Consider the following 18,401-nt stretch of genomic DNA (forward strand, 5'->3'; position numbering starts at 1 on the left):
ACACGTTTGAATTGTAATTTTTAATAGTATAAGAATGTTTTTAATGAAATTCAGTTAAATATAAATTGGAAAAACGTAACATTACACAATGAAAAATACATTTTGAAGACTCAAAAATATATAAAAAGCTTTAATTCAACTAAGATAAAATATAATGGGAAACTCAACTTATCAAACCAATAAAAAATATATCTGCTTTAAAACTTTTTCATATTTTTATAACCTAAAAGTTGTCACTTATTTAGTGGTTGTTATCCTTCCAATTAATGGAACTTTCGTTTTTTGCCGCCGCGTTTCTTTCCCTTGCCCTTTCCCTTGGCCAGTTTGCGCTTTTTGCTTCCGTCGCCTCGCAGGGCTGATTCTCGGCTAATCTCTCCTAGGATTTCATCGCCAAGTGTGCCTGTGGAGGACATAGATAAATGGGTAAAAAAAATTCATGAAAATAAAGGGAGTAGTGGAAAAACCTACCTAACGTGGTCAGTTTTCGCTGGCGATGCTTCTCCGCCTTGGTCACCGGCAGACGCATCAAATAGGTCTCCTCGTACTCCTGCTTCTCCTTCTGAGCATTCGACAGCAGCTGCTGAGCCCTCGAACCCGATGATATCTCAGTGGGAGCGTCCAAGTATTCCTCTTTCAGGTCCTGCAGCATGGAAGACCTGCAAAAGGAATAGATTCTTTGTTGAGAAATGAAAACGGATGGGGGGTCGTTCCAAACTCACGTAATGGCCCGCTTCTTGGCCCGGTCCAGAGCCTTCTTCTCCTTGTCTGCATCGCGTTCATCGCCGTCGTAGTAAACGGGTTTGATGCGCGGCGGCACGTACACGCCGGATTTGCCTGCTGTGGCCGCCTTTCGGGGCACTTTCGCAGCCCCGGCCTCATCTTCATCGTCCTCCTCATCCTCATCCTCGTCATCGTCATCCTCATCGCTGCCACCTTCCACATCATCATCGCCATTATTGGCTGCACTGCTCATCATATCGTCTGGATTGGGCTTGTAAAGTATGGGATCTGTGCTGCTCGAGACGCCTGTGGTGGCTGTCTTCACCAGCTTGTCGATCTGGTAGCGCAGCTTGTGGTCTATGGGCCGAATCTTCTCCAGCACTGTGCGAATCTCGATCAGGCGCTCGATGGAGGGATCGCCCTCGATGGTCTCGCCGGAGCATTTGCGCAGTACCACATAGGTGAGATTGATCAAGTAGTCGAGCAGCATGTGGTACTTGACCTCCAGGAAGCTCAGGCCGTACTCCGTGGTCAGTTCACCTCTCTTGACCCGCTGCAGCATGCCCTCCACCAAGTCCGTCACCTGCTTCACGTTGCTGTTCATCTCGCCCAGCAGCTGGATGGCCTGCGGGATGTCCTGGCCCTGCACATCACAATCGTAGTCGAGTGCCTTGAAAAAAGAGTTTAGACCAATATTAGATTGATAATAATAATGGAGTTAAAATGTGAAGGGTATATCTAAAGGAGTTTTATCAGTGGGTAAGCTTGTTTGTAGACGAATTCAACAGCTTACCATGCCAATTTCCAGATATGTTCTAAAACCCTAGTCGGCTTATTTGGTCTATTCAACTAGCATGTGCTTTGGACCCAGTCTAAAGCCATTATTATTATCGTGCCGGAGAGTTTCATTATATACACACACCCTTCTATTGCCTGTGTCGCGTAACTCATTTGCATATTTTATTGGTTGCCATTTAATTATTTGCATTTTACAACATTTTTGGCTGCACACACAGCGCCCACTTCTCACTCACCTCAGGGGCATCTGCTTTCTGACCGACCCGGCTTATGTTGCATTTATTTTCAATTAATATTAATAAAGCTGTGGGCTGGCGCAGGAGTTTTAAGGTGGGATGGCTGGTAGGCGGTAGGCTGCTTTGGCAAAGCGGGAATTGTCTATTTTAGAGATTAATTTCAAAAACCATTTTTCGCCCGTATATTTGTTTTTGTCATTTGTGGCCGCCGAATTTCGCCTGCAGTTTACAAAGCAATTTACCAAATAGTTATTTTGACAGGAAAATTGCTGGTCAAGTGCACAATAACCCGCAGGTTTATGGCGCATTATGAACAAATTTACATATTTTTATTGGCAAATTATTTTAATTGCATTTTGCGGCTAAGCGTATATGCACATAACTTAAAGTAAGTGTGGTTAAATTCGTGGGTGGTTTGATGTTATAGTGTAAGGTTTAAAACGTATAATGAAAGGGTATATTGCATTCTTTGAAAGGAGTGTAATAAATCATCAGGGTTATCAGCAGAATGCTTTCTGCTCCCATAAGATACTTTGGATGCTTTTCAGTTCTTCTGAGGGTTTCCTTCTTCTAAGTCTACTCAGTCTATAACCATTAAGCAGTTTGAGATTGGAATATATTTGAATACCTTTTTTTTTTAAATCCTCTATTTTACTTCAATAATAAAATAACAAACAATTCTATGATCCTTGCGTCGGCGGAATTTAAATAAGCGCATAGCAAAAGCATTCGATGCAGAATTTGAATATTCATGATAAGTTGACATCTGCAATAGGACCAGTGCAAAAGTACGAACATGACTAGCATGGCCAACACTCTCTTCCTGCTCCCGCTCAGCCCAACTAACTGCCAGACGACAAACAAAGCGTTAAATAAAACGCGGGCATATTTAGCAGCAACGGCCAATTGCAGAACCGATGCGCCATGCCTGCCCACTATCCCAAAGCCCCGACACCATCCCCAGTCCAGATGGCCAAAACGAGATGAGATGGCTATAACGAGGCCTCCATTATAAACTGACGCCCCAAAAGTGGCGGCCATAACAACGTGTGCATGGGATCTGCCAAAGGGAAATACTACAAATTGCAAACTATGGTTAGTCACCGCCCAAAGCAACCTCCAAAGGGGCACCATACTCCCGCCCCATCACACAGTGCCGAAATGAATTAAAATTCGACGAGCCTTTTGTGCAGCCAACATAATGCCAAATTCGAAATTATTGTAGTTCTAGCAATGCCGTCACTGTAAAGCATTAATCGTTATTACGCAATGGGCATTATGTACATCATGGTCGCCAAACGCAAAACATAATTCGCCCATAAGTAGACAACGCCAATGCAATTGCATCCATCCGAGGGATGTGAGGAGAGGTCGCGCTTTGTATATATAATATCTGCATGTACGGCATATAAGGCCTCCCCCCAGTCTCTGTCGCCGGACAAAGCCCGCAAAACGCGAATAAACAAACCATTTTTCCTGGCCATTTTTCCGTCGCATGAATTAAATATAAACAGCAATTTCTGTTTGTTTTTCAGCCAGGTTATGGAAAGCCCTGCACTTCCGCGCCCACATTTTTTATTCACCCCCTCCACCGCAGTCCGCTGAATTTAATGACAACATTTGATGGCGTCTGCCCCCTTTTCCACATCCTCGAAATACACAGGACCAGTAGAGAGGTCCCGAGTGCAATTGCAAAATTATATTCGGTGGGCTCTACATATCCAATTTATTTTTCTACCATTTTATGCATTAATGTCATAAATAAATGTTAGTTGGCGTTTGCATGCGGTTTAAGCTTCGTCTGCGATAATTGCGTGAATCATTTGCATATGCATGGCCTGAAATATGTATTCGGTACACAGTTTTTGACAGTCGATAAATGCGATTGGGATGGGGATTGCCGAAAACGAATGGGAAGCAGGTTATGTTTAATGGATGAAATTTCGCTCTTCCTGCGTGCTTTCAAAGCACTTGCTAATTTATTGTATAAATTTGATTAGGTAAAACGTATTTATACCAACTTATTATGCAAATGGATATTATAGTTTTGCTTTGGTATAAAGCAGGGAGGAAAATGCTATATCCTAAAGGAAGTAGTCTTTAGGAGATAGGCAGCTTGATATCACTGGCTAGAAATCACTGCAAAATACCTTTTCTCCCTGTCGATGCCATCCAGCCCTCGTGGAACTACAAATTTTCGAATTTCGGCCGCGTCAGCCACTGCAACTGCGAGGTTTTCGGGTTGTGGAGGGTTTAGGGACCGCCACACGCGGCGACGCCCATTAGAAATCGATTGACATAACTCAAAAATTGTGCAAATTAACGTTAAACCGGCGAGCCAACTAGAAATTGCTGGGAGGGGGTGTGCTTTGCAAGCCAGCGAAGCCTGTGAAACACAGCGGTTCGAGTCTGAGTGGAATACTGAATTTGCAACGACCATGTACTCAAAAAAACAACTTAGGGTTTAAGAGATTATTAAAGTTTTAGAATTCGTTGGTAGTATGTTGTTTTAAATACAAATAATTGCCAGAGTACGTTAAGAATTTCAGTTTATTTTAATAATTTTTATGTGATTTAATTGTTTTGAAATGGTGAATAAGAAATAAGTATTAAATAAATAAATTTACAATACGTATCTATATGGTTCTAAATTAAAGGTATAAATTTGAGAACATAAAATGATCTATGTTTTATCCAAGTGTAGTGGGCGTTTGCTTGATGTAGCACCCGCAAGCTGGCTCTAAACCGCAGTGAACCACCCAACCACAAGGCCACCCAAGCACCAAATCCTCTGCCCCAGAGTCTCATGACTTCCCCCATAGAGGGCCATCCAAATATGTGCAATTTTTCGTGGTACGTGTCGCTGTCGTTATTGTCGTTGCAGTCACCAGCCAATAACCGAAATATTGATTTGAATTCATGGCTAGAGAACGATAGCTTAGCCCAAAGATACTCTCAAATAAAATAAACCATTATTCTTGCAACCATTATTCTCGCTAAAAAAGATTGATTCCATGGGTTCTACAAACACAAATTTTTAAGGAATGCCTTTATTATTTTTCCTCCCAACTTAAGTTATTCATTCTAGATTATTTAGGGGAAAACATAGTGATGTTATACGGCAGAAAACGCTTTCGAGCTGACGCAGTCCATGTCATTATCCTCTTGCGGCTGGCATGTGGATTGCATTTTGCCGGATGGATTGGAGAGGGTTTGGCTAGAGGTCTGCGATGCGTTGGACAAAAACGGGAAATGAAACTTTGCGGTCGAGGCAATGCAAATCCCGCTGGACACGGCACTCATATTCGGTTGACTAAGAAATTGCATATTTTGCATAGGGCAGGCACGATTATTGTCATGTGGCAATTATCAATTTCGGTTTATTTATTCAACCTCCGCCGCTAAAACTCTGTCCGATTCAGAAATTCATTATTTATTTTATTAATTGGCAAACCCAAAAAAGAAACATGAAATAAATTAAACACCATGGCGAATTTTTAGCGCAAGCAAACAGGGACTGATTGGACTCGAGTGCGGGGTCAAATAAAACAAATGGGTGAAACAAAGCTGGCGCTTAATTTTAATTTAATACCAGTATTGAGACATCAGTTTTTTATTTAAAGACTTTGTCGAATGTAAAACTAGTGAAATTCGGGAGTAAAAACTTATCCAGGACATATCACTTTTAAATACTAAATCCCCTACTAAAACAACACGGTTCAAATGCTATAATGTTTCTGGTTATGGAAAAAATCTGAAATTATAAATTACAAAGCTTAATCATTTTGGATGACAGATTTAAAAAATGTTCCCACATCTGTAGGTGAAAACTCCTCTTGATTCCGCCAATATCCATAATCCAACACCTTCTCACATTGCTCGATATTGGGGTTTAAAAAATACAAATATCAGAGGCACATGTATACACAAACAGAATGGCCAAAAGCACGGGGCCGAGGACAAAAAAGGAGCGACATTGCTATGAAATATTGCCAATCAGAAATGAAACCGAAAATAAATCGATTGTTTCAACAAACGCACATAGCGCAACAACGACGAGTCCAACTAGCCATGGCCAAAAAGCAAAACAACAACCATATGTCGACGGCGAAGGACCGAAAGAGTAGGGAACAACACGTTCTCTGCCCACTCTTCACAATTCTGCGATACGCGAAAAAGTGGGCGGTGGTCGGGGTCTTTTTGGGTGGCGCTGGTGGGCGGTGGGTTGTGGCGGGTCGACTGAGTGATTGCCGCGTCTGCGGGGGTGCAAATTGAAACAGAGTTGAGCCCCGCTGCCGCCAGAGGACTGTCCAGCTGTACCAGCACCGCCACCCCGCCCAGGGCTCCGGTAGGCCATCCATGTGTCGTTTGTTCGCTGGTCGTTTGGGCCTGGTTCGTGTCGCTCGGCCGCTCCTGGCCAAGACCCGCGAGGCCCAACAAGCGCGTGGAGTGATTGGGCGGCCAGGAGGTGGCTTTGGCCAGGAGTGGGCCGGCTGATTTCCGCAGCTGCACGTTGCATTTGCATGTGTGAGACATAATTGGACAGCTTGGAACCTGAGCCGACCAGAGACGCACGGGAAGGCAGGCACAGTGGTTAAGATAGTACAAATACAAAGGATCCTGGTAATTCATATTCAGAGTATTACATATACATTATAAATGACTTATTTTTGGGACATAATTTCGTTTTACTAAAAATGTTTATTAAATGGTAGATATAAGGAAGTTTTATTGGGTTCATCCAATCATCCTTGCTAAGTTTATTTTAATTTTCAGTCGCCATTAACGCTGAGATAAGTCTCCATTTCTCTTTTGCTCTCTTAAGCTAAGTAACGGGTATCTGTTAGTCGAGGCACTTAAATATAGCGTTTTTTTCAGGCCATCTTAATTTCCTTTTTTTTTTTTACTTCGACCACAGCCGTGATATTTCTAACCCTTCTTTTCCTCTACTTTCACTGTCTTTTCCCCCTTTGGATATAGATTATACTGTCCACTCACCCCTAAGTCTGTCTTTGTTGACCAGCTTTTTGACAGGGAATATTCCAATCCAGAAAAAAATCTTTCTACTTTAAAATGACTCCACCTTGGAATTGGAACAACAAGTCGATGCAGAAACAAAAGATTTAAGTATTACCGAAATTACTGAAATTGGTTTTTATATCATCTTATTACTAATGAAAATCCCTGCTTGCCTTTGTGGCTAGTAAATTTTCTTAGTAAGTCCAGAAAAAAACTGCACATTGACTGAAAGCATTACGGACAGGTATTTTAAACCCCTTTAGTGTTATGATTTATCGAAATAAAGTTCAACTTCCCTCAACCGACCTCTCCCCCAACGAAAACTCGTCTCTATATATGCCCAGAGATTATGGCATAGGAAGCAAAGCTTTTTCGGATTGTACATATATTTTGCACGTTGAACAAAAATTATTTATAAAATACACAAAACACAATTGTGTACATACAATATATAGAATGCAGAAATGGAAGCCTCCGCTCTCACTCACTCTTCGGCGGGAAAAGCGAAATGGAGATTCACATAAATTTACGTGCCAATAAAATAAACAAGCGCGGAGTTTTTGGTGATTCGCCAGTGGAAATAACAGCGGGTAGGGCAGGAGGTTGGGGGACTGGAGATGGGCCACAGGAAGAGGCAGCGACAGAGGCTTTTTGCCATTTATACCAGCCCACACACAGGCTGGCCACCCAAATACCCCACTTTCCCGCCTTTCTCCATGCATGCATAAATTGCGCGAATTTTTAACGTTGATTGTGGAACAGGCAAAAATAACCGTGTGGCAGAGCTCTGCACCGCGCTCCAGCTGGCTCGTCGGCGGGGCGTTGGTGGTTGGAGGACTCTGCCGGTCGGGCGGGCACACAGACGTTGTCACAACAAATGCTCCGCGAGTTTTATATAAATTTTAAATACAATTTGCTATTGAGCCCCGCCAAAAGCCAACAAAAACAAGAGTTAACGACCAACAAGGCTTCGAATCGTATGGATGGATTTCGGGGGAAAGGGGTAGACCGTCTATAGAGGCGCACCAGGATACACATATCTATTCGTGGTGCAGGTAGGAGGGAGATGTGGGCAAACTGTCACTTAATTGGAAATTGTGTATTGTTTTGAGAGAGCCATGAAAAAGTGGAGAGATGGCCCATGAAGTTTTGTCATATTCATTTTTGTGTATAACTAAATATTATAGGCTATTTCGTTAGATAGGAAACGTGGCGAAACATATTTACTATGAAGCTTTTTATTAAAAGATCCATTAAAATGCATAAATAATGTAAGATCAATTCATTAATATATAATGAGTAAAGTAATTATATTATATACTTCTTTAACTAAATAACGCATTTATCGCCTGGAAACGCATCCCTCAAACTAAGCCCTGTTTATAAACTGTATGGATTTAAAACAGACCCCAACTCAGTGAAAATCTCAATGGGAGCACTTCTAGTCTTTTAAAAACTCGTATGGAAGAGGAAAAACCAGCTGGAAAAAACAATTTTAGACAGAAACGGGACAGAAAGGATGCGGATACTTATCCGCAAAGGAAGGACGACAGACTGAGGCCAAACTTGCTATGGCGAATGCCTTTCCGCTGTTATATATCTTGACGACCGCAATTCGTGGGCAGGAGAATGGCTCGCAGGAGTATAAAGCTACCCGCCGATGCGAGCCGCAGATAAATTTTATAAATTAAATAGACACACTTCTGGCCCCAGCATGCATGCTCAGAAAGCATATTACCGTGAAATTTCAGCCCCCCGAAAAAAATATACCAACAGAATCGACCCAAAACAGAAAATCTCATTACAATTTCAACGCGATCAGACAAAGCAGCATCAGCAGGAAGGCAGCGGACGGAGGAAACCCTGATGATGAAATGGATTTTTATCCCAAAACAGGACACGGCGAATGAAAGAAACATGCGAGGGGATACGGGAGAAGGGAATTATGGAAAAAGAAGGACTACCCGGAACAAAAACGTCAACAATAAAGCGCTGTTTTAGCTCTCAAGTACGAGCACTGGTTACTGGTTAGGAAAACCGGTTACTCAGTACTCAGTCGGTAATGTAATGTAATATACCACTTAAAAGTTTTATAGAAAAAATCAACTTTTATAGCTTAAAATTTAACTAAAAGTTCATATCGCTTTCTTGCCTCATGCTTTACTACGAGTTGATTTAAAATTCGATGTAAAAACCTGTTTTATGTTTACCTTAATACAGATTACTCGTATTAAATTATGGGATATGTAATACATTTAATATATTTTAAGTGACACTAAAAGCCATCATCAGGTTACAGGGTACGAAAAAAATCCCGACATCAGCAGAAGTGGAAGCCATTCCTCGCTCCACCGGTTCGGTCCCGGCCCTTCTCCGAAAGCAAGTGCACGGGTGGGGAGTTGGTCCTCGGCGCGTAAAAAATGCAAATCCCAAGTCAAAGCTTAGCGCCGTAGCCCCCGTACGTGGCAACCGGGCAGCATACGTGCCACCGTGCCCCTCCTCGAACCACCCACCTCACCCATACAAACACAGATTTGAGTAATGGATGAAAAAATCCTACGCAGGAATGGAATTTCAAAACGTATGTCCCGGCATAATGCAACACACTCCGGCGGGCGGAGAGGGTTACTCCGCTGGATTGGGATCTGGTCAGTTGCTGTGAGAGGGCAGGCTGCAGGATACACGTAGCATGGCGAGCAAAATTCAATAAAAAATGGAAAAATAAAGCGGAGAAAAACCACGAGGTTTGGAACTGAAGGCCAGTTTGGGGTCCGGAGTGCTCCGGGTGGCCGGAGCGGGGTGACCGGTTGCCTGACTCCCCGGATCAATGGCGAAAGTGCGTTGAAGTGTAGCGCAAACAATGGCAAAAGGCATAAGCAAATGGGCCACGAGATGTTCATGTGCCGGGTGGCAAGCAGCGGAAAATGAAAAATGTATTAGGAATCCCCATAGATGCGAGTTTTTCCTTTCCGACTGCTTCGAGGGATCTTAAAAAACTCCACCCCAGCATTTTTATTAGATTTTTAAAGTGGATGCTAATAAAAGCAACTCTTCAAATATATCACAATTAGTTATAGGCATAAAAATTTAATTCATGAATACCTTAAGGTATCAATATCAAAATTAAATTAATTCACTTTACTTAACATTTTTTACCCAATTCGAAACCTTTAAAAATTACTACAGTAATTTTATAACTTGTCCAAACATTTCATATTCCTGATGATTTCAGTTCATCTAATGGAGTTCCATTAGGTTACAGCTTATTCCAATCGTGGCAATCGCAATGCCTTAAACCGGTAGATGCCAATGGAATGGAAAAGCCCCATTCCCTGGTGCTTCTCGCAACCTATCAGTTTTCATTGCCACGAATCGCTGATTAAAAGACGCTTCCGCTGCTGTCAAACAAACGCACCAGGAGACGCATCGTCGGGAAAGGACTCCTCGCATCGTCGCAGCTCCAGCCTGCAGATGGCCATTATCCTTTTGCGATGGGGCCGAGAGCAAAGGGGCAACTAAACAGACGTCGAAATCATTGCCATTACACGGGGGGTTAGGAGCCGGACACGAGCTGGTAGTTGGATTTCGAGGGGGATAGATGGGTTGGGCTGGTGCAGAAGTCCATTCAGCCAACAATGAAGGACCGAGCCCACTGGACCCCTCTACCCGTGATGGTCAACTGCGCCGCCTTAACCCGTCAGCCGCATGCCTGGTCGCGGAAAAAATACTAGAAAAATGAAAATGGTTCCCGGGCTGGGATGGGGAATTTGAAAAGCGTCGCCGGTTCAAGCTCAAGTAGCTTGTGTGCCATTTTTTCCCACTTCGCTCATCGTTTTTGTTTTTGCTCCCAACTTTTGCTCTATTTCCGCCATCGCCGCCGCTGTCTGGCTGACGTTTTAGCGCGGGCTGTTGGCCATGGCGGTGGATTGCGGGAAAGGGGATCCCGGCGCCTGAATCGTGGATCCGGGATCCCGGCAAACGGGACTGGGCCCCAATGCGGTTGTCAGTTGCTTTATGAGACGCCTCCGCCGGACCATTCCGGCGCCCTTTGTGTCGGCATTCTGCATGCAAAGTGAAAATTTTGTCGCTGTTTAATGTCAAGCGCTGACTTTTTTCGTGGCCACCTCCAAGGACCATTGTTGGCCACTCCGTCCGCATTTCCATCCTAGGATTTTCCCCTCCGACAGTTGCAGACGTTTTCATGCCCCGCCAGGCTGAAGTACCTGGTGGTTTCGGTTCTGGCAGAACTGTCTTGATGGATTTGTCAAGGTAAGCTGCAATTGGTGGTCACTTGAAGGGCAAGCTTGGAATAGGGCTCCCACAGAGAAAACAAGCTGGGGAATTGCCGTGGAATAGATATTGGCAGTGGTTGAAATTGGAAACTTAATTAAATATTTTAAGTACAGTTGAAGGAATTACTTCCATTACTGATAAACAGGGTTTTAAATATTTATAAATATAAATTTAAGAAATTACGTTTTAATCTTATTTATGAAACCACCTATTTATAGATGACTTCTTCAATCAAATAATTGTGTAAGCCATTAAACATGCGCTATTTTATTGAATTTGGTTTAACACCTACTATGATAATAATTATGAAAAAGTATTCAGACACTGTACTCATCTTATATGAACTAGGGTACAGTTGTGGAGACTAAGCTCGCCGAATGCATATCCATCTAGCCAAGAGCGACACTCACAAAGGAGTGAAAAATGTTTTTGTTTGCAATCATATTATATTTATGCAATCATCCGCTAGCTCGTTCTCTCTGGTTTATCAGTTCCACTTGGCGTTGTGATGGTCCCGGTTAACCCTCTTGTATATGCTATGATTTTTTTCGAGCAATCCGTTCTGCGAGTGGGTGGTGGTAATGTTCTCGTTTGGGTTAATCAAGGCTCGAGATTTAGAATTTTTTCGGTTCGAAATTGCCACAGTGGTTCTTTTTCACATTGGTAATTACAAAATATTTTCGTTATATGATGTTATTAAAATTATTAACCAAAGGGCCCTCGTACAACGGTGGAAAATGTTCGGCTATTTGCAATTTCATTTGGGTTGTTTACATTGCATTCCACTTTTCCGCATATTTTTCGAAACAGGACAGTTGGCGTTTTTGGTCCCAAACATATTTAAATATGTAAATAACACACACACACATGCCGTATATGCAGAGGTGTATATATCAACGCTATGAGGCAGGCCCAATCCAGTAAAAACTTCAGTTTTATTATTACTTTTTTTTTGCTGCCACGTGTGGCTCTTTCTTTTTTTGCTGGCATTTGCATGTGTGTGCGGCTGTAGTACGCCCTTTTCGGACACTGCATTTTTAATATAATTTTTACGGCCCCCTCTCCGCCCCACCGGCCACCCCGGCAATCTCTGGCCCACTCGCCACCCAACCCACAGTCGCATTTTTCCCGATTTTTTCGCAGTCCTGTTGTTATTGTTGTGCCACGCCCCTCCCACTGACAACCTTGTTTGCAGTGGGCGTGCATATGTATACGTACTCATTTCCCATTTTTTATTTCAGGTTTTTCACATGAGCCCTGGACCTGATTCTTTTGGGGGTTGGTATCCGCCCAATGGCAACTGTCCGGTTTGCAGGTGGTCCGGCCGCTGCATAAGCGAGAAATGTTTGCGATGCCTCTTGATACCCCTCAGCTCGTTGAGTAAAAGGGTATGTTATATACTCGAAATCGTACATTATCAAGCGTTTCTTTCCCTATAAAGTACTCACATTCCTTGCAGAACTGGAATCCTGTGAATATGGTTAGCCAGATCTATCTTTGTTATATTATACTCCTATATGTTCTGCATCATACATATCTGTAAAGTATTTCGTAGTCGCAACACTCTGATTTACATTTTTTTCTTGTTTTCATTTTTATTTTATATTTTAATTTCTGCGTTTCGTGGAGAGTGGGCGTGGCAGGGCCCCGCAAGGGCTGAGGTAATAAGCGGGCGACGTTGTCACGCTATGGAGACGAACGAGTGAGGCAACAGGAAGGATGGTGCCGCATGTAAGCCGTAAACATTTTTTTCGCCGCATAAGCAAAAAGTGTTTTAATGAATTTTTATTCCGGACCGGGATGATATTGTTTTCCAGTGTTTTTTAATTAATTAAAAATATAAATTAAAAATTGCATACATTTTAATTGAAATGGAGATGGGCTTGGATAAGAAGTAGGAAGAAAGAGGGGGGAGGATTTAGCACAACCAAGCAGTGGGTCCCAATGAAATTTTGGATACACTCCTCAAACACTTATTTATCCATGCTGTCCAAAACATTAACTCAATAATTGATTTTTATATATTGGCAATAAATATTTGTATTTATTCTCTTAAGCCCAGGATCATAAGTTATTACAAAAGTCGTAAAATCTAACGTTGCACTATCCAATCAACTCCGCAACAATATTTGCGAAACTGGAGTGAAATGGTCTTACATCTCATTTTTAATTCAGTTCTTTAACATTGGAAATACTTTTAATTCTACCTTGATATGCGAATACCGAATCGAACCAGTAATTTTCCTCTGTGTACACCCGACTGGACATGCTAAACAGTTCACCAGACAGCCTAACCAAGTAACTTAACCCGCTCCTGATCTGGGGAGACGAGGCCCTCAACTGGGCCTGACCACAAAGTAGGGCTGCTCCGCAGTGGGGCAAACGACCCGCTCGAACAGCTCGGGCACTTTCGAAGGTCGCGGCTTCTGGTCGTCCGGCAGGAGCATGCTGTTCCACAGCAGGTTCGAGATGATCGCGTGGCCCCGCTGGCTGAAGTGGAAACAGTCGTGGGAGAAGAACCGCCAGTCCGTGCTCCCATCGGGCATTGTGGGAGCCGTCACATTGGCCAGCATCGGATGGGCGACGATGGCGAAGTCCTGGCGATGGAACTCGGGCAGTCGGGCGATCTCCATGTCCAGCCGCTGCCAGCGGATCAGGGTGTCCATGCGTGCCGCCAGCTCGGTTTTGTTGAGCCGGTCGTTGATCAGGCAATGACATCCCACTCGGTGCACCACGAAGCACTGCAGGGGCACCTTGGTCATGGTGCTCAGCACCACTGGGATGTTGGGCACAATGATCAGGTTGATCAGCAGCCGGGGCACATGGTCGCGGAGCAGCCGAAGTGCCTGGCGCAGGTCGCGGGCGTGCTGGTCGAGGAAGCTCTCCGGAGTGTCCCAGTGGCACAGGTCCGAACAGATGTCGTTGTTGCCCACGTACACCGTGAGCAGCTTCCAGTGGCGCTTCATGTCCACATTGGGATCACGGCGCAGCAGATCGATGAGCACGCGGGCCTGAAAGGGCAGATCCCGCGACATGATCATCGGCTCGGCGATGTTCAGCCGCGAGGATCGGTGGTTGATCACCAGACTGTTGCTCACCGCAAAGCCGTACAGCTTGGGATTGAATATCTTCAGGATGTTGGGCAGGGTCACGAACCTTCGCCAGTTGGCCAGACCGCCGCCCGAGAAGGTCAGGCCACGGAACTCGTTGATCATGTCGATGGCGTTGTTGGACAGAATCCCATTGCCCGCCGACAGGGAGTCTCCAAAGGCAGCTATTATATCAATGTCCCCTGGCCTCAGATGTTCTATGGACGTGGGAGGATTGGCTGATCTCGTACCATTCGTGGGACAGAAGAAGGGCACCTTCTTCGGCACCGGCACCTGGAGCTTTCCTTCGCGTCTGCCTCGCTTGCTCAGCGCCTCGATGTTGTTGAGTGCCCATCTCAGCGTGGTCTGCCGGGTGTTGGTAAATAAATGCCGCAGATCCTGGTCAATGTCGGTGTACTGCTGTATCCCATTCTCCGGCACTCGAGGATCATACGACTGGGCACGAACTCCGATGTCAGCCAGCAGTCGATCAGATCGATTTTGTCGCCGAATCCGTCGATTCCCAGATGATAGCACAGCCGAGAGCAAAAAGAACCACAAGCACAGGCACAGTATATAATTTATCTTTGCCATTTTGGAAAGCAAACAACTAGTACATGGTATTTTCAGTACGATTTCAGCAGAAGTACTTCCTATCCATTGGAGCAAGCTCACACCCGACGAACTTCTGAACGCGTTCTCAGCCGACAGGCAAATGTGTCGATCGTTTTTAATGCCCGCCACAAACCATGTGAATCCACAGGCCGGATCCCCTCGCAACTCTGTTCGCAACTGGCTCTCAAACTCATTTCTTTCCATTAAAGCCAACAACAAGTCGTACACCAGCGCCGGGGATGGGGCTGGGGACGGGATAGGCGGGGAGCCCAGAACTTGACTTAAAAGCGTTGACCGAGACATTAACAATCATAAAAATGACAGAGCGCTCTGATAGCAGCACCAGCCTCTGGCTACAACACACAAAGTGCCCTGCGGTTCAAAGATGTTGACCGAAAGCAAAAACAAAGAAATGCCCTAAACAATATACAGTTTAGTATACAAAATAATTACCTTGTGGCAAAACATGGATGCTACCAAAACATGCCGAAAAACGCACAGTTGTTTGTGTATACAAAAAACGAAACAATAAATATAATTTAAATGAAGCCATAGAGAAGCTGGCCCGAGCAGGGGCGTAGACTTTGCGCTGGGGATCTTTAGGGCGACCCTTTCCCGACCGAATTTTACAAATCTGGTCATTGAGTTAAAGTTCTCGGGGGTTTTCTTCGGCCAAATTAAATATTATTATAAGGTGGTTGTTCCCTTAAATCATTATTTCCCAATTAAAATTCTTTACGACATTCTTTTGGCTTCCGCCTGTCAATATTCCTCTTATATGATTCACTTTTGATGGTATAAAGTGATAATTATTTTTTAGAACAATACAATTACACCTGAGATGGTAATAAAAATCTTCTAGTATATCATTTCGGCAGCCCCATAAAAATGAAATGAGCATTAAGACGTTGAAAGTTCAATCTGTTTCTGAGTTCAGCTACGACTCTGTTTGAAATTGTTTCTCCTTAGATCTCCTACTCTCCATTCATGCATGATTTCAAGCAATGAAAACGCAAGCAAAAAGTGTTCAAAATATTTGCACATTAAGCTTAAGTAAGTTGGTAATGTAATTGTTGCCCGCAATGCTTAAAATGTTAATAGCTAATTGTTTGTTTGGATCTCTCGAGCAGAGTCTTGAGACCTGAGTGCTATGCGAAAACATATCCGTTTTGCTGAACTTGATAGCGGTTATTGCCCACACAACCAAGATAATTTAAATAAAATATTATTAAGTAAAGTGATCTATAAATATGTTGTGCAGGTTGACTCACGACGGCTCTTTTTTGAGGCGTGTCATCTGAAGGCTGTAAACACAGCCTGCGGCCATCAGCAAGGGGCCTGAACGTGATGGAATTTTTTCTGGGGTTCCGGTTTCCGCTCGACCTCCCTCCGCCCTTTCTTTAACGGACTGGGCGATGCGATCCCCCTTGTTGGGGCAGATCAGAATCTCGATTTTATCGACATGCTCCTACAAACCTTAAACTCAATATTTACTTTTCACTCTACATTTAGGGAACTAAACCTTTTGGCCGGGAACGCCGGTTTTTAGCGTTTAATAAATATTTATAGCGGGTAAGCACCCTTTAGTTTTCCTGTTTTTAATGAACACCTTTTAGCGCTGATATTACTCTCTGAAATCATAATTATTGAAATTGAAATGTCCACTTCATTGATTTACAATTTACTGACCAGACTAAACTGATACTCTGAGAGTACAAGGAAAACGATTCAGTTAAAAATTTAAAAATTATTATACGAAACACTTTATGTTCTTTTTATTTACTAGCATTTCTTAAAAGCAAAGTATTTTCTCATTATACTAAAAACAAAATTGAAGCTCAATGCAGATATATATGTTTTCAAAAGGCAGAAGCTTAATATATCAAACATATTTGCAAATCTTAAACCTTTTTCTCTATGTAGAAAAAATTAAATAAATCGATGTACTATGAAATAAGATTTATTCATCTGATGATTACCTAGTACTGGGGCAAGTAAAAATGAATTTCAATTAAGCAAGCGCTGTTGTTAAGTAGTAAATAAACATGAACGTCAAACTAAACGGAATAATTAAACCTACAGAACTGGAATTTTATAATGTATTAATTTCTAATCAACGGCAATTACCCTCCTAGACATCTGTTAATCTTTAATTGCAAGTTTGATCTCAACAGCAATCTGCACTCAAAAATAAAAAGCCTTGAAATTCAGTAAACATTTTTTTATTTAAACTTTTAAAATTTTAAGGCAATTTTTTTAACATAATGTTAATTTTATTTTATGTTTAATCTCCCTGGAAAATAAAAAAATATGATAATGAAGCTCAATTAAATAAATAACGAAGTTACTTGCTTTTTGTCCCGCCTACTGTGTAGATAAAAGTGCCACAGCTTCATTTCATTTAAACTAATTAAGACTCATTAAGTGTTGCTAAGTGAAGTTGTTTTCGTTTTTGTTGCAGCAACATATCAGCACGCACGCAACATTTTGCTTACTTCTTCAAGCAATTTTGCCAGCGTGCCGGTCCTGACTTCATTTAAAAGTACATATGCATTTTATGCTAATTAAGACTAATTTGTAAACAATGTGTCTGTCTGAATAGCTTGTCTTGCGCTATTCTGCTTTTACAAAAATAGGGAAACATTTTGGACAAAGTTGGTTCCTTAAGAGTTTTAGTAAAAGCTTTTTTAAAGCGGCTCAGCTCGAAAGCTCACACTCCACAAATTAATAAAGTTTTAAAAACCTGAACGAGTTGCCAGATTGTCTAAAATAGTATGATTGTTTAACAATAATTCCCCTAATAAAATAAAGTATATTTTTTTGTCAGAAAGTACAAATAATTTTGGTTGAAATAAACACCTAAGTTTCAAAAAGTTTATAAAGTTTACTTGTACTTTTCATTTGAATTTGGTCAATAGTGCCATTTATAATAAATTTAGAAACGTTTTTAATTATGGGTTTATTATTGTAACAGGCGATTAAAATCGTAATTACGGAAAACGTGTTTTGATAATCTAAGGTATTGTAACTGCATTTTTTGTTGTTATTGACTTTCCACGACAGTTAATTGAGGTTGGCAATTAAAAAAGATATATTATTTCAGTTACATTATTTAGTTTAATGACAAATATATCATATGCTTATATGCTTAATAACGAGGAAAGGGAAACTATATATTCTTGATCAGAATTAGGACATATAATTTTGTTTTGAAACTGACTATCTTGCTTTTGCAAAAAGCGAAAAACACAACTATCTAAAAAATCAAAAACTAAATATTTTATAAACATTTGAATGAAATAAACACAAACAACTCATACCCCAATGTTTAAGTTCAGTTTCGAATACTTTTACAAAATAAAGAGAATTCCTGAAGAAGCTATCTGTTCCAACGGATGTGCTGGTCTAAGGTAGGCATTCAGTCAACACTTGCACAACTGTTAGCTGGTTTCATTTTAAACATTTTGCTATATTTTTCGTAAAAGTTGCCATTTATCAGGCCTGTTAAGAAAACCCCGGTCCGGCAGAGGGCCAGGCGACAGGTGAGCAGACGAGTGTGTGGGCCGCGAAGACGACGGTGGTCAGCGGCGCGTTCAACATACCCTAAGTGGGTTAGTTGTCGGCTGACCGA

At 42.4% G+C, this 18,401-nt stretch overlaps 2 protein-coding genes across 2 annotated transcripts in view; both read right to left on the reverse strand.

The window, feature by feature from the left end:
* Positions 1-11: 11 nt before the first annotated feature.
* Positions 12-18,401, reverse strand: part of LOC108033792 (neuroguidin) — a 38,635-nt gene continuing 20,245 nt past the window's right edge. Inside the window, exons 2-4 of the mRNA XM_017108402.3 lie at positions 720-1,390; positions 469-656; positions 12-400 (exon numbers count right to left, since the gene is read on the reverse strand). Of these exons, the coding sequence (XP_016963891.1) occupies positions 264-400; positions 469-656; positions 720-1,390 (996 nt within the window). The 3' untranslated portion in view covers positions 12-263. The remainder of the gene's footprint in view (positions 401-468; positions 657-719; positions 1,391-18,401) is intronic.
* LOC108033790 (phospholipase B1, membrane-associated) lies at positions 13,103-14,882 on the reverse strand. The gene has a single exon (XM_017108398.3). It carries the CDS (start codon positions 14,747-14,749, stop codon positions 13,403-13,405), a length of 1,347 nt encoding a protein of 448 aa, XP_016963887.2. The 5' UTR covers positions 14,750-14,882; the 3' UTR covers positions 13,103-13,402.

This window comes from Drosophila biarmipes, chromosome 2L (genome assembly GCF_025231255.1).
Source record: "Drosophila biarmipes strain raj3 chromosome 2L, RU_DBia_V1.1, whole genome shotgun sequence".
In the NCBI taxonomy this organism is placed as follows: domain Eukaryota; kingdom Metazoa; phylum Arthropoda; class Insecta; order Diptera; family Drosophilidae; genus Drosophila; species Drosophila biarmipes.

Coding starts and splice junctions, on each gene's coding strand:
- LOC108033790 (XM_017108398.3), bottom strand. CDS start 14,749: ATGGCAAAGATAAATTATATACTGTGCCTGTGCTTGTGGTTCTTTTTG.